This window comes from Bombyx mori, chromosome 11 (genome assembly GCF_030269925.1).
Source record: "Bombyx mori chromosome 11, ASM3026992v2".
NCBI classification, from domain to species: Eukaryota; Metazoa; Arthropoda; class Insecta; order Lepidoptera; family Bombycidae; genus Bombyx; species Bombyx mori.
Window position 1 is genome coordinate 16,492,793 of NC_085117.1, and position 14,985 is coordinate 16,507,777.

A 14,985-nucleotide genomic window follows, 5' to 3' on the forward strand; every position below is an offset into this window, starting at 1 on the left:
GAAGCACTGCTCTTGCTAGGACTAGTATTAGCAATTATCCCAGGTTGAGTCCGTGAGCTCACCTACCGGTCCGCGTGAAGTTGGAATAGGCTACCAACGAATAGGTAGAAAAGAAAAGGTTGTTCTAGCCTTTGAATCGGAAAACATAATCACTGCGCGTCAGAAATAAGCAATTACCAGTTATCCAGCAGCTATTCAACCCTGCGGGCTTAAAATAAACTCCGTAACTAATAAATGCCAGTTCTAGATCGCAACTCAGAGAACGGCACTGCCCATTTTTCGTTGAATCTCCTCATATATCCACGTAAAGTGGACGCCATTTTAATCGATGCTCGTAATAATTAGATTTTTGTTACAAGTTTCAGGACATTCGTGTGGGTTATTCAGACAAGGTTTTCGAGGGCACAATGTTTTTAATGAAATAATACATTTACAATAGTCTATATCGAGGGGTCAAAGTCTGTTTGGTTTAAGCAACATTTTTGCAACTTTACAGGAGAGTCATTTAAAGTTTCTTTGGAAAAGCTATTTGAATGGGGTAAACTTAATTGAAGATCAATTAAAAACATCGAACTGTTGTTACTAATACCAAATAAAACGGACCTTTTATTACAAAGATAAATATCGCGTACTTAGCGAAATGTCACTTAAACCAAATAGCTTTTCACTCCTCGATATATTTAACGTATAGTACACTTTTTATCCAGAGATTTATCCACTTTAATTAATCACTAAAAACGTGTATCGGCATTTACGTCCTTATACATTCAAGGAAATAGTCTGGGACATAACTTTTGAGCTTCAATTAGGTACTTATAACATACGTATACATACATACGTATAAATATCATTTAAATCTACAATTTAATTAGCATTCCATTGTACAAATACGTTTATTCTGATAAAGTAAAAATAAGAGGTCGGCCACTGAGTACACAAGAAATTGTTTTATATAATTTGTGTTATTATATAATTTACACATTTTTATTATCCCTGATATATTGTGAAACAGATAATTATATATTTCCTCATAGTCACTTTAATAATTGTTTAAAATTTTTGACTATAGTGTAACAACAATGAACGTCATCAAAATTAAAACATTTTTTTTTTTAAATAATCTCAGAATTTTTACTTAAACTAATTACAGGTATGGAGAACCCGCCATAACCATTAATGCTATTTTGAGATTTGCGTAGAAGGAGAGCGTAGAATATATTTCTTCCACGAAGACTACCCAGTCTTTCTCTATTAATAAAATGTCTGTGAAAATAATAACCAACTTGTAAAATTCCTCACCCAACCAGTAAACATATTATTGTACGTATACTTAATTTATGACTAATCATACGAAAGTTTCATTTAATTTATTTAATACATTTCTTAAAAAAAAAGATGTTTCTTTTATTATTTTATTTATTTGCGAGGGCTCTCGGTAATGCCAAAGCGAAGAATGTCACTCACATTGATATCTAAAAAGATTACTATTATACTTTATCGGCAGACGAAAACTAGTGCAGAAGTCACGCACAACATCTAAAATTAAAACGTAGAACTAATCTGTCTTCATTCTAACGTAATCTATTCTTAACTCAAAGTTAATCAACGTTTAATATACAGGGTGTAGTGAATCGATCCCGAATGTAACACTAATGTTTTAAATTTATCTTAACCGGGTATTCAAACAATGATTCATAATAGGAGTATCTTACATCCTGGGCAATATTAATACTCTTAGTAGGTATCGGTTTTGTAATTTTAAATCCCAGCTAATCCCAGCAAAGAACGATCTTGACTGTAGCGCGCGCTTCACATTACATACAACACTACATTTCCTTTCTTATATACCAAATCACAACTATGGAGCGTAGAGGTATTTTAGGGCATGAAATCGGAAAATTAGCAAAGGACTATCCACTCCATAATATTATTTTTCTATTAACAGAATATATAAATATAATAGAGATATAAAAGATTAAGCTGTATGGTGTCATACCATAGCCTTTCCTTTTGGAAAATTTAACTGACTAGGTACTTAAAAGTGTAAAAGGATTAAATTGAGATGACGCTGCTGAAGCCAAACATCTTTTTAAGGAAAGTTCCAGATGAAAATTCCGAATGTAGTTCAAACTGTAAATTTTCAAGCGAATATTGAAATTTGGTGATAGAGTGGTCCGGTACATACTACTGTTTGACTTTGAGCGGGCTTTTTTTTACTAAAAATGTCACTCTTCTCCATTCGCACTCTATATAGTTTTTTTTTTTTTTTTTTTTTTATTGCCTTTGTAGGCAGACGAGCATACGGCCCACCTGATGGTAAGTGGTCACCGTCGCTCATGGACGTCAGCAATGCCAGGGGCAGAGCCAAGCCGCTGCCTACCATAAAGAACTCTCCGCAAGCCTCGTTTGAAGAAGGACATGTCATAGCGCTCGGAAAACACCGTGGAGGGGAGTTCATTCCAAAGCCGGATGGTACGTGGCAAAAAAGATCTTTGGAAACGCACTGTCGATGAACGCAGCGGTTCCAGATAATATGGATGAACTCTGCTCCGATGGCGGGAGGTGCGATGATAAAAAGGAGATGAGGGAATCATCTCAAATAATTCCTCAGAGCATTCCCCATGGACCATGCGGTATAAAACACAGAGAGAACCGAAGTCCCTCCGTAGACCCAGAGGTTCCAAGCGATCCGCGAGAGCAGGACTATCGACCATCCGAACAGCCCGTTTCTGTATGGAGTCAAATGGAAGTAGCTGGTATTTGGGAGCCCCGGCCCAGAGGTGAGAGCAGTACTCCACGCGAGGTCGGACCTGCGCTTTATAAAGCGCAAGTCTCTGACCAGGCGTGAAATACCGCTTCGCTCTGTTGAGAACTCCCAACATTTTAGAGGCCAATTTGGCTTTACCTTCCAAATGACTCCGAAACTGGACATCGCTCGAAATATCGACCCCCAGAATCCCGATACTCGCGGAAAGCTGCAGGGATACTCCTTGAAATTCCGGCGCCATGACAAAAGGGTCCTTCTTCGCAGTGAACGCGCAAACCTGTGTCTTCAATGGGTTGAACTGAACTGAATTCAGTTCACCCCACTTGGAGACCCGCCCCAGAGAGTTCTCCACTTCAGACACAAGTTTTAATCGCCTCTCGTGTACAACGCTTCGAGAGAGACTCTGATGGCCGATATATCGCGCATCCCCCGTGCTGTCATCCGCATAGCAATGCATGCCATCAATGGATAGCATGTCATTGATATGCAGTATGAAAAGCGTGGGGGAGAGCACCGAACCTTGTGGAACACCAGCGTTGATGGTCATGGTATCGGAGCAGCAGCCGTCGACGACAACTGCGATGCTCCGTCCATCCAAAAAGCTAGCGATCCACTTGCAGAGTCCCTCAGGGATCCCGTATGCTGGAAGCTTCTCTCATCATTATAATTTTTCGGAATAAGTCTTCGAGACCGACCCTTACACCCCGCTTCTACAATTCATACAGGTTACATAATCACAGCCAATAAAGGCACACCGTACTTTTGTACTTTGAAGCAAATACACGACAATTAACGTTTATCATGTTGGTCGTATTGATAAATAATTCGAATTAATTCGAATAAAAGAAAAAAAGCAAAGGGTTCCAACGTAATAAAGAATTTAAGGGTTCTTACAAATAAGTACACTCATAAGTAGGTAGGTTGTGTTCATGATTTCTTTCTCCCTGTTTTGTTTTGTTTGACTGCCGTCACTGAAACGCTTATCGCATTTTTATTGGCATCATCTTGATGGGGATTTATTTTCATTTTTCCTTGTACTATATTCACCATTGATGAATAGGGACTAACCTTGTTTTCCTCGTTTTTCCCATTAACCGTCGAGGTTTCAGGTTTTCCATCAGAATTTTCAGTTTTGAACGAAACATTGTCGTAAGGAGTGCTTTTCATTGATACATACGACGGCCTGTGCTGTGGCACCGTTGAATTTGGAGGAATTAAGCCATTCTGTTGCTTCTCAAAGCTGCTGTTATGAGTAGAAGATAATACTGGACTTTCATTTTGTGTAGCAACATTATTGCCTACGATTGTGGGACTATCGAAGGAGCTGCTGTGTGTCGCTTGGATGCTGTTAGATCTAGACGAGTGCGCCAAAGAATGCAGAGTCGATGAGCTTCCTTTTAAATTTTCCAATTCCTTTGAATAGACTTCTTCGCTCCTTTGAAACCTTTGAGCGTGGCTTGTGATTGGCGACTTATTTTGTTGTATAGAGGTGGCACTTAGCGATCTACTCGGAGGATTATTTATACCGTATTCGAGAGATGTAGAATGTTTTTGATTGTTTTTGTATGCGTTTCTTTTTGCTTTAACTTCCATGGATCCGTAAGCGCTGTCTTTTGTTGAGCTTTGCGATGCGTCATTTTGGCCGTATCGCCTCACGACATCGGTCGGGGCCACGGGCTCAATATGTTGAACGTCGTACGATAGAGGTTTTTTTTCGGGAGCTGAAGGTTTCGCTCCTTCGATGACTTCGCCGGTTCTTGGGTTGATATGCTTTTCGGTGTCGTACCGAAGAGTTACTCTGTGGGAATCGTCTATCGGGTAGTTCCTTGGTCTGTGGTCAAGTTCTATATCGCTGTCTTCGTACACGCTAGGCTCATATGCATCTTCCTGTTGAAGAAACAGAGCTTAAAATTAAATAACACGAATATTTTTGTAGTTAAGCAGTAAAATAGAACCCACCTCTTCATCGGCTTCTTCTATGACACTATTTTGTATCCAGTCTCGTATTCTTTGTTTTTTGGCTTGTCTGTCTACAGTTGTCTCGAGGCCATTGTGCCTAAAATGTTGGAGCAGTATGTTTTTCTCATTCGGGTCGCTGTGAAAACTGTACATGGATGGACAGAGTTCGTCTATGTCTTCACCGGCTGAAATATGTAAAAAATATTATACAGTTATAATTTTTTTTTACTTTCATTTTGATGTTGCTGAAGAACGAATAAAATGGTATTTGAAAATGTAAATGTTAATAATAATAATAAAATGGAATTTATAGAACAAAAAGCGGATGAAACAAAAGAAATATGAAAAGAAGAAAGAAAAAAGCTATTCCTATGGAGTACTGGAGTACTGAAGAGATCCGAAAGAGGGCTTATGCTAGACAGACGGCCGGTCTTAAATTTCATGCCCAATCCTTATGCAGCATGACATGGCTATAAGCCGCGCCGACCACATAATGTGGGATAAGGGCAAATAGAAAAAGAAGAAGAAAATGGATATAATAACATGTCTTTTCTTCAAACGGAATTTGAGGAAAGTACTCAACTAACTTTTGTTAACTACCACCAGAGACGGTAACCATTCACCACCAGACGGCCAAGCCTCTCTTGCTCTCGAATACAAAGATAAAAAAGCTACTAACCGACTCTGTCTGTGTATCCTTTCGCAAGCCACCGATCATCTAAATATCGATTCAGTTCTAGTAGATTATTAACCCTCTTCTCTTCTCTGGGTTCAACGAACTTTTTAAACATCCTCTGCGCTCTAGAGGAAACCATTTTCCATAGCTTCGGTTGTTTCTTTAATGGATTCGAACTGTTGTACCAATTGTAATAGCTAAAACGTAGAATTTTTATAACTGTTTATCGGTGCCAAAACGATGCTGAGAATTAAAAGCGAAACTGAGGCATACCTCGTGTAGCGGGGGTCGTCGAAAGCAGCTTTCTGCCAAGGCAGGCAGCCGGTGAGGCAAATAAATAAAACAATACCGAATTGCCAAACATCGTGGGTAATTAATGCTCTGAAAGAAAGAAAAGAAATAAACAGGCACGTGAAAAACGTATAATGCGTCTGAAACCTTGCAAGCTTTATTGCTTTATTACGAAACAATGTGTGCTTTATGAATTACCTCACTAACTATTTGAAGCCGTTTCTGAGTATTTGAAATGTTTATTTATTTATATTAAAATAGATCGATGTTCTATAATATTCCCAAGGCAAATGCTGTATAGACGCCTGAGTATTAGTGTGGACGGACTGTTTCACAAATTTTCTTCATTTTTGTAAAGCAATTAAGAAATTCCAACATAGATGGATGTGTAAATGGTTTTTTGGACGTTCTGCGGCTGGTGATGATGAATCGAAATTCGGTTTCATAACGAATCGTGTAGTGAGTGTAACAGAGATCTTTTTTGCCCAGAGATCTTTTTTGCCACGTACCATCCGGCTTTGGAATGAGCTCCCCTCCACGATATTTCCCGAGCGCTATCACATGTCCTTCTTCAAACGAGGCTTGTGGAGAGTATTAAACGATAGGCAGCGGCTTGGCTCTGACCCTGGCATTGCTGACGTCCATTAGCGACGGTAACCACTTAACACCAGGTGGGCTGTGTGTCCATTCATCTAAGCAATAAAAAAAAAATACATTAAGATCGTGCTCCTTACTTCAACCCTCCATAGAGTAATGGTGTCGTTCAGTTTACAGTTTTTTTTATTGCCCTTGTAGGCAAACGAGCATATTGTCGTTGCAAATTTAAAATCTCCTATGTGAAATTTCAGGCCAAAATTATGTTTTCATATATTATGAAAGTTATTTTGAATACCTATACTCAGGAAAAACTCCCATGTGCATATCTCAATATTTCACTTTATTACGCATCAATCTTAATAAATCCTAAATGTCGGTTTGCATTTTATTGTAGATCAAACTATCCTATGTGCCAAAAAAAATAATTACTTAATTTTTTTTTCGGGTGAAGTTTTATTAGATTTTCTCGAAAACAACATTTATATACATAGGAGATTTCAAATTTACAACGACCATGGACTTCAGCAATGCCAGGGGCAGAGCCAAGCCGCTGCCTACCGTGAAAGTTGTGCAAAAAAATATCTAACTACCCTCACTCACTTGTAGCTGCTGTCCATTGATAGTTTTAACACTTCTGGCGGGGAATACGGCAACCATTCATTGCGTCTTCTAACCACGGCATTAACCTTCCTCGTTTCTCCGAAATCGCATAGCTTAATTCTAGAAAAATCTGATTTGAATATTAATATGTTATCTAGTTTAACGTCTCTATGAACTAGTTCTCTTTGGTGAATATGGTCTAATGCTGCAGCCAATTGTTTTGCCACCCTCTTTGAATGGATTTCACCTATACCCGTATCTAACATGTTAGATGTAAGATCACCTGAAATACAAAACGTGATGTTATTATAACAGTTCCATAAATAAGTTAATATAAAATCTTAAAAAAAAGGACACTGACAAAAACATAATAAAATGTCATCGATTTAGATAAAATCACTAACATTATTATGAATAACTCAAATTCAATTGATCATTGGTAAAATTCGGTTCGCCTAGAAAAAATTTCTAAGAGAATACAATCTAATTGAGGTTCCTCCTCCTGTTATGAAATCGGTTAAAACTATTATTAAATTTAATTCAAATGTATATTTATCAGAGATGAGATGTTATTCTCTGTTTACATCCATCTTTCAATAGCGTCCGGTATTGGAAATATGAGTCTCGTTGATGCTCATTCAAATCGAATGTATCTGGCAAATATCCAATCAGAAGCAGCGAGGTGAATATAGACTCGGATGTAAAGCACCTAATTTTTATATTTATTGTTTCGATAAAATGCATCATCTATTGTCTTCGAAACAGTTTTTAGTGAATTGTTTAAAACGTGTCTCGTTTTAGTTATCTATGATACTTATTAAGAAAAAAAAAAGATAAGATCGGTTACTTTCTTAGCTTTGCTATCGATCATACTCATTGTAAAGGCATGCATGGCTTGTGTTACTTAAAAGTGTACAAAACCAAAATAATAAAAATGTTTTTCTTTTTTATTGCTTAGATTCGGTGGACGAGCTCACAGCCCACCTGGTGTTAAGTGGCTATTAAAGCCCATAGACATCTATAACGTAAATGCGCCACCCACTTTGAGATACAAGTTCTAAGGTCTCAGTATAGTCACAACGGCTGCCCTACCGTTCAAGCCGAAACGCATTACTGCTTCACGGCAGAAATAGGCAGGGGGGTGGTACCTACCGAGGCGGACTCACAAGAGGTCCTACCACCAGTAATATGGGTTACCGGTGCTATGGGTAATAAGTAGGAATTAGCTGTGAGTACTAATATTTTTGAGCGTTTTCTAAGTTATTATCAACATCCTAAATATTAACTCTGTACTGTAATTATGATTCAAGTTCTTATTGCAGAGATGGGCGAGCTTACGACTCTTCTGTTTATGAATTTGATTCGTCTCCAAAAGTCATGTGATGTCACTCATCCTGAGACATGACGTAGGATCAATTGTTTTATTATGGATTATATAGGCGAATTCACAGTTCACCTGATTTTAGGTCAATACCGAATCTCGAACATGTAATTGCTGCTACCAACCCCGAGTAATGACTTTTAAATTTCATCTTTATAGTACAACGGCTGCCTCACCCTTGAAACAGAAAACCAGGGCGGGCTCATAAAATGCTCTACTATTGGTAATTACATACAACATAGTCCTAACAGAAGTCCTCCGTAAAAGTCACGACCCTCAGCACTGAAGAACACGACGCACGGAGGGAGGGACTAGTAATTAATATTGTTAAAAGGTATTGTGCCCCGGGCGCAGGTTGCGATGGCTACGCCACTGTATACCTACATTCAAGAGCTGTACCACGCCTTAAACAGAGACCAGCTCAGTGAATCTAGTATGACCTCTCGAGGTCACTAGAATAGGTAGGAAAAAATAATAATTAATCAGAGGCTAGGCTAAGAAATATTCTCTAAAATGTAAATTACAATGTCGCCAGAAACAAAATAAACAAAATATAAAATAACAGTGTTTTTCTTACCTAGTGGCGCATATTCTTGGCAAAACACATAAAAACCAGCTGTTTCGAAAGCCACATCAAATGTCGTCACAATATTCCGGTGCGCACCTAAGTGGAGGCTGTAATGGAACTCTCTGTAAAAGTCCCGTATAGAGACATAGGGTTTAGGCAACGCTTTCAGCACAATTTCAGTGTCTGATGCTTTGTGTTCAACAAGAAGAATCTTTCCAAACCATCCCTCACCAACGATTTGTAATATATCGAATTCTTCAACCAAACTCACCTAGAAACAAAAAGTTTATGATAATGCTGTGATTTAAACCGATTTTATGGTCTTAAGTGACATTTATAATTTTTATACTATAATTTGCAATGTTTGGTCAGAGAAAACCGAGTTTTTATTCTTTAAAAAAATTAATTCCAAATCGCGCCATAACTGCCTTAATTCGTATCTTTATCAAAAACGATTATTTAAGAATGAATCTTACTTTTTCCAGTTCAAATTCTCTAATTTTGTGAATGGAGCCGGTCAAGGCTCGTCTCGTCCCATTGTTCATCTTTAGCGTACACTTCGAATCATTCTACAGGTTCTGAAATCAAAACATTTGTTTTGAATCGTTTCGCCCCACTGACCAGAATTTGAGGTGTATTTTGAATAGTAAATCGACACAGTGATGTCGAATCGAACGCATCGTCCCCATTACTCGCGAAAGCGTTGACTGTATGATCTTGGATCGGTGCCAGGATTTGATGTCTACTCCAGATCCAGACGGCATGCGTGATGTCATCAGATGACGTAGGCTACGGTCTCTGAGATTTGTTACAATGCGTTTCCCTTGTGGTGAAGTGAAATAAAACGAGTCAACGACTTTCAGACGTGTTCCCACCTTTTGTGCCGATTATATTTAGCACCGGCTTCCGTTAATTTGTTGATTGGCAATGTCTTGATGAATAACTACTTAAAACGACTGCTTAAAACATTGTTAAGAATTAATTCGAGCGCCATAATACAATAAAGCATTGTTGAATTACTTAGAGCAAATTTTATGACGAGCGTGTTTAAATTTGTGGTTATATTATTTGGTATTACCGCCACGACGCGATTATAATCCATTTTAATATGTTACATTTATGGCTAAAGTGATATTATGCGATGAATCATATTATCGTGCTGTCTAATTATTATATAAGAGCATTTGCGATCTCGGAACAAAGTCTATGAATGACAATTTATCGATTCGCTATTGATTCGATATTTTTGGTGACGAGTGCTGCCAAGACGTTTTTCAGAATCTGAAAGCTGAATGATTTACTGTGCAATGTTCTGTGTGCTTAGTGTCAGTTTCTTAACGTTCTCGATAGTGTAAAAGTTAGCTCATATTTGTATAGAATGGGATCGTTTGCCTATGTTTGCCGCTAGGGGCGCTGTTCCAACTGCATACAAAATTGGGTTAACTTTTACGCTATCGAGAACATTAAAAAACTCACACTAAGCACACTGATCGTTACTGGAACGTTATATTCATTTATTTACAGCTATAAGCAGTAACCAGAGCTTAAAGACATCACAAGGTGCAATGTCGCCACTTATCTTAAGGCTCGTGGTTAAAGTATCAGTGGTATTGCCATCGTTAAAATTTAAATGTATGACGATGATGATGATGAATTATAAATACGGTACAAAAACCAATAAATTAACCAGTAAATTACAATTTTGCGTCGTTACATTTCTTTTGACTGAATTCACGACTACCGCACCACCCGCTCGTCTAACTCTATAACTCGGGGTGAATCGTTACGATTGTTCACAATACCTACCACAGAAAGGTGACAAGACTTTTATTTCTACTTTTACTCTTCCACGTTTTTTAATGACCGTTATTCTCTCATACTTAAGTACATCTGTAACCGATAATTTAATATTTAACTATATGATCATTTGAACTGATGACCACGGCCACCCTGCCAAGAGTGCAGACGACTAAGAATAATAACTTTCAAAACAACGTTCCAGTATGGTCAAAGCGATCTTATAACCAAAACATATTGTCTGGGAACATTTCTGTGGTTCGAAAGCGTAAAAAAGATACTGCGTTGGGTAGTTTTTAAAAGTTAGGGGTTTGAGATCCAAAAAATAATATTAAAAGGGAATACTAGATTCGAATTTAACCATGGGCCGTTAATTCTAGCTACATCATTGTGGGCTCTTTGACACGTTTTGTTTTTATTTATTTTTTTATTGCCTAGGTTAGCACGCTCTCAGTCTATATGGTTTTAAGCGGTAACTGGAACCGTAGGCATTACAATGTGATTACTGCTAGCTGATGCTAAGTATATAGTCTAAATAATCTTTATTACATGAATAGGGAGGATGGTGGTAACATCTTCTTCAATGAACTGACATACTTATTTTAAGTTTTTATATTACATAACACTATACGGTCTTCCGAAACGGTAGAATTTTTTGTTGCTTCTACAGTAACACTGAATATCAACAATTATGAAATTTGTCACTAAATTAATTTAATTTAAATAGTGTAACGATAGTAATTTAATTAATCTGAATGCAATGTACTCGAAATCAGCTGACGCTTAGGTGGCTAGAGAACCGACGAAATTGTGAAGCTGTCTTACTTACAAGATTTTAGTTTTTGATTTTATTCAGGTTTCATTCAAGTTTATAATATGATAGCTTTTTATTAATAAGGAAACTAATTTTGATTAAGTGATATTGTGATTGAACAGATGGCAATTTAGTCATTATCTGTCAATGTCTTGGGAAGAGCCTGGGGATTTTAGATAGATGGGCTTTGAGAGCACTTGTTGTTATCTTTATTGTTAATAGAGAAAACCTTAGTCATAATTTTTAATGGTGTTTGTAGGCAGAAGACCTTGCGACCCATCCGATGGTGAGTGGTTACTGTCGATCATGACGTCAGCAATACCAGGAGCAGAGCCAAGCCGCTGCCTATATCATCTGCTAAGTTTCTACATTCATCGGACCCGAATATAATATATCCTACGCTATCAGGCCTTCGAACAGCACGTGTCATTGCTGTCAACCAATTAATGAAACCTTGTAACGCAGTATTTAAAACCCCTGACTGCTGACGCTGTTGTGGGTTCGATGCTTACGGACAAACATTCTGATGACAGCTTTGTTTGCTCTTTTTCTGGATGTTTAATGTCTACATATGTATATTTTAAACTGTTTATAAGTATATATATCAGTTTTTTCACAATATAGATAATCCTAGATTAGGGCAAGATAGGGCAACTGTGTGTATTTATCTCCGTTTTTTAATGATTTTATCTAAGTGTTCCATCTAAGTATTCTAAGTTAACAGTACTTTGTACGACAACACTAAAAACTAAACATAGTGTTGTCGGTCCCGTCCGGAACCTGCGACTTCACGCGCGAGAGGCACTCCTGCTGCCGTGGTGACAACGAGGGTGTCAAAGGTCATCAAAAATTATGAATTAAATCATTAAAAAAACTTATTCTGGGCGTGATTTTATTGTTAACTCAATAATTTATTATAAAAGCAAAGTTGTGTCTTCATTCATAACACACTTTTCTCCTTAACAGTTCTGTAAATGTTGATCTTGAACTGTTTTACGCTGCAGAAGAATTTATACTGTTTTCAATTTATAAATTTCTCATGTAACTAATCGTGAGCTTCAGACGCTTCATACACTAAAATTTATTTAAATATCAAATAAATTAAACAAGCTTAACTAAAAGAATTTAATTTTTAAGGAAAATCGTTTACCTAGTGTAATTATGGAATATTGCAAAACGAATTACCAGGTACGAAGGGCAATCCACAAACAAATAAGTAAATCACAGTGCACTACTTATTGGGATTTTACCCGAACACAAATCACATAAGATGAAATCCACACATTCATTCCAGATTTTGTGCACAATTCAAAATTCACGGCGGGTTCGGGTTTCCATTCGACGCTGTAAGGCACTCGGTCGAGGTTTTGAGTGAGTATTTTGGATGGGACGAGCTGGATGGCCAGCATCGATCTCTCGACTGGTGGCGCGCACGCAACGACACCCGGCCAGCTATTTTTGTGCTAGTTAGTGCACACAAAAATCAATGTGTGACGGAAATGTTACGATCAACGACCTGGCTAGTGCGCGAACGCTTAATGCACTGTGATGTGAGGAATTTACAAATAATCATCTAAATATTAATTAATACGTGAAGCAAAAACTTTGTATCCCTTTCTACGAAAATTGCGCGGACGGAGCAGTATGAAATTTCCCACACTTATAGAGAATATAGAGTAGAAGTGCAGAATGCTCATATTTTTCTAAAATTATGCATAAAAAATACAATAGATAATAAAAAAACATTAAACACACTACCATGTATTTGTCACACACACGCATGCATACTGTTTGTACATTGTCAAACTTTTCTTATTGCTTGATTATATTAAATATGTGAAGTGAATATATTAAATATGTTTTGTCTTTTGCCTAAAGTGTAGTCTTGGCGAAATCTGTGATTATATAATTTGACTATAGAATCATAATAATGTTCAAAATTATAATATCAATTAATTATAGTCGAATTTCGACTACTGCGGGACCACTAGTAACTATGTAATACAAATTGTTTTCTATATCGAAAACTTTATCAAATGTGAATGCATTAGATTTTTCTGCGCGTTTGCGCATGCTAAAACCTCATTAGTCGTATCGTATCGTACACGGTTGAATTGAGATTGGCTAGCAGCTAGCATGGTATTGTAACCATCGATATATTTGTAACAATTAAAACAGTTCACAAATGAAATATCGCATAAGATATATCTGATACCGTGGACTGAAGAAGAACATTAAGAAACAATTTACAATGGATCTCGTTTGGATGATAGGCTATCTGATTGCAATCTCATGGTTCCATTTGTGCGATAATCACCCTGACGTGTCAACGCACTTCGGTAACCTCAGCAGTTGTGACATCTATTCTTTTTTGTTAAAAAAAAAAACACATTTTTGAAAAATCCCTTAGTTCCCAATGTAAAATAGACCGAAAAAGTAGTGTTTTTTGTTATTAAGAGCATTATTTAATCGCTCTTTCAAATGGGAGACTTGGATATTCTATATAGTGCCGATTTCAAATGTTTAATTTTTAAGATCTACTAAGTTAGGGATAATATGGAGGAATACAGAAAACGAAATCTTGCTGGTATATTTTAGGAAAGGCGATGCAAGTATGTGCGTCTTAAGTACCACTCCGGGGGGCCAGTGAAAAGAATCAGACACGCTTAAGATGATAATCGAAGAAACTCAACGGATGTCGTTGATTTGAGCAGTTTATTCGAGTTTCAATTTAAGAAATAGTTTAATATATTGGGCATAATACGTCGATGTTTCATAGTAAGTACAGAATATTTTTTTGAAAATGAACACAGTGTCAAACATTTTGGATATGTTTTTTAATCCACCACCCTTATACGCAAAGAAGATATACGTGATTTCTGAATCAATAAAAAAATAGGCAAGAAATGAAATAAAAACGCGACTAAATTATAGATATTAATTAAAGAGTGAATAAGACATGATAAAAAAATTAAGGTACAGCCGGTATTTTTTTGTTTCGTTCAATAGTTTATTTTATTTGAAATGCTTTACCTATTTGGTTATAAATAAAAGAAAATAGGTCTATGTTCTATATGACGGAGGAGAAACGCTGAAGGAATGTTTTTAAAAAGTGTGACGTCAGCATCGTTGACGTCACGGTCTTTAAGTTCTCGACGATGACTCATGTTTGGGCTTCCAAAACAAAACTTCACGAGAACTGCGTATATTGCACGAGAAGCATAGCAACGTTACAGAGAGATCCGTACTGTGCTACGGCTCGGACACGAATGACTAAACGCTAGACAGCACGGCCGTATTTATAGGACTTCGTACACGTCAGCGTGTTTACAAGTATTAAACACGTGAGCGTGTTTACAAGATTTTAAAGTATTGAAATTACAATAAAAGGGACTGTTTAACATCAATTTCTTATCACAGAGTAATTAGTTGATGATCAGTAGGTAAATAGTCATATTTGCGCCGACACGGCCATACTGACAGGCGGTGCGCGCTCTGCACCGGCCTCGTTGATTCTCGTAGGTTTTTCTTTGAT

The 14,985-nt window shown here is 37.2% G+C and overlaps 1 protein-coding gene across 4 annotated transcripts; it reads right to left on the bottom strand.

The window, feature by feature from the left end:
- Positions 1-393: 393 nt before the first annotated feature.
- On the bottom strand, positions 394-13,937 carry LOC101740891 (sperm motility kinase). Of its 4 annotated transcripts, none has more exons than XM_012696169.4 (9): positions 12,636-13,937; positions 9,316-9,417; positions 8,849-9,110; positions 6,891-7,173; positions 5,676-5,783; positions 5,406-5,599; positions 4,727-4,911; positions 3,662-4,654; positions 394-1,263 (listed from the first exon to the last, which is right to left on the bottom strand). In XM_012696169.4, the coding sequence occupies exons 2-8, from the start codon at positions 9,382-9,384 to the stop codon at positions 3,695-3,697; spliced, it is 2,061 nt and encodes a 686-aa protein (XP_012551623.1). In that variant the 5' UTR covers positions 9,385-9,417; positions 12,636-13,937; the 3' UTR covers positions 394-1,263; positions 3,662-3,694. The 4 variants fall into 4 exon arrangements, with proteins under 4 accessions (XP_012551623.1, XP_012551624.1, XP_062527228.1 ...); XM_012696170.4 differs by having other exon boundaries at positions 3,836-4,654; positions 12,636-13,936; XM_062671244.1 differs by having other exon boundaries at positions 3,836-4,654; positions 12,601-13,936.
- Positions 13,938-14,985: the final 1,048 nt, after the last annotated feature.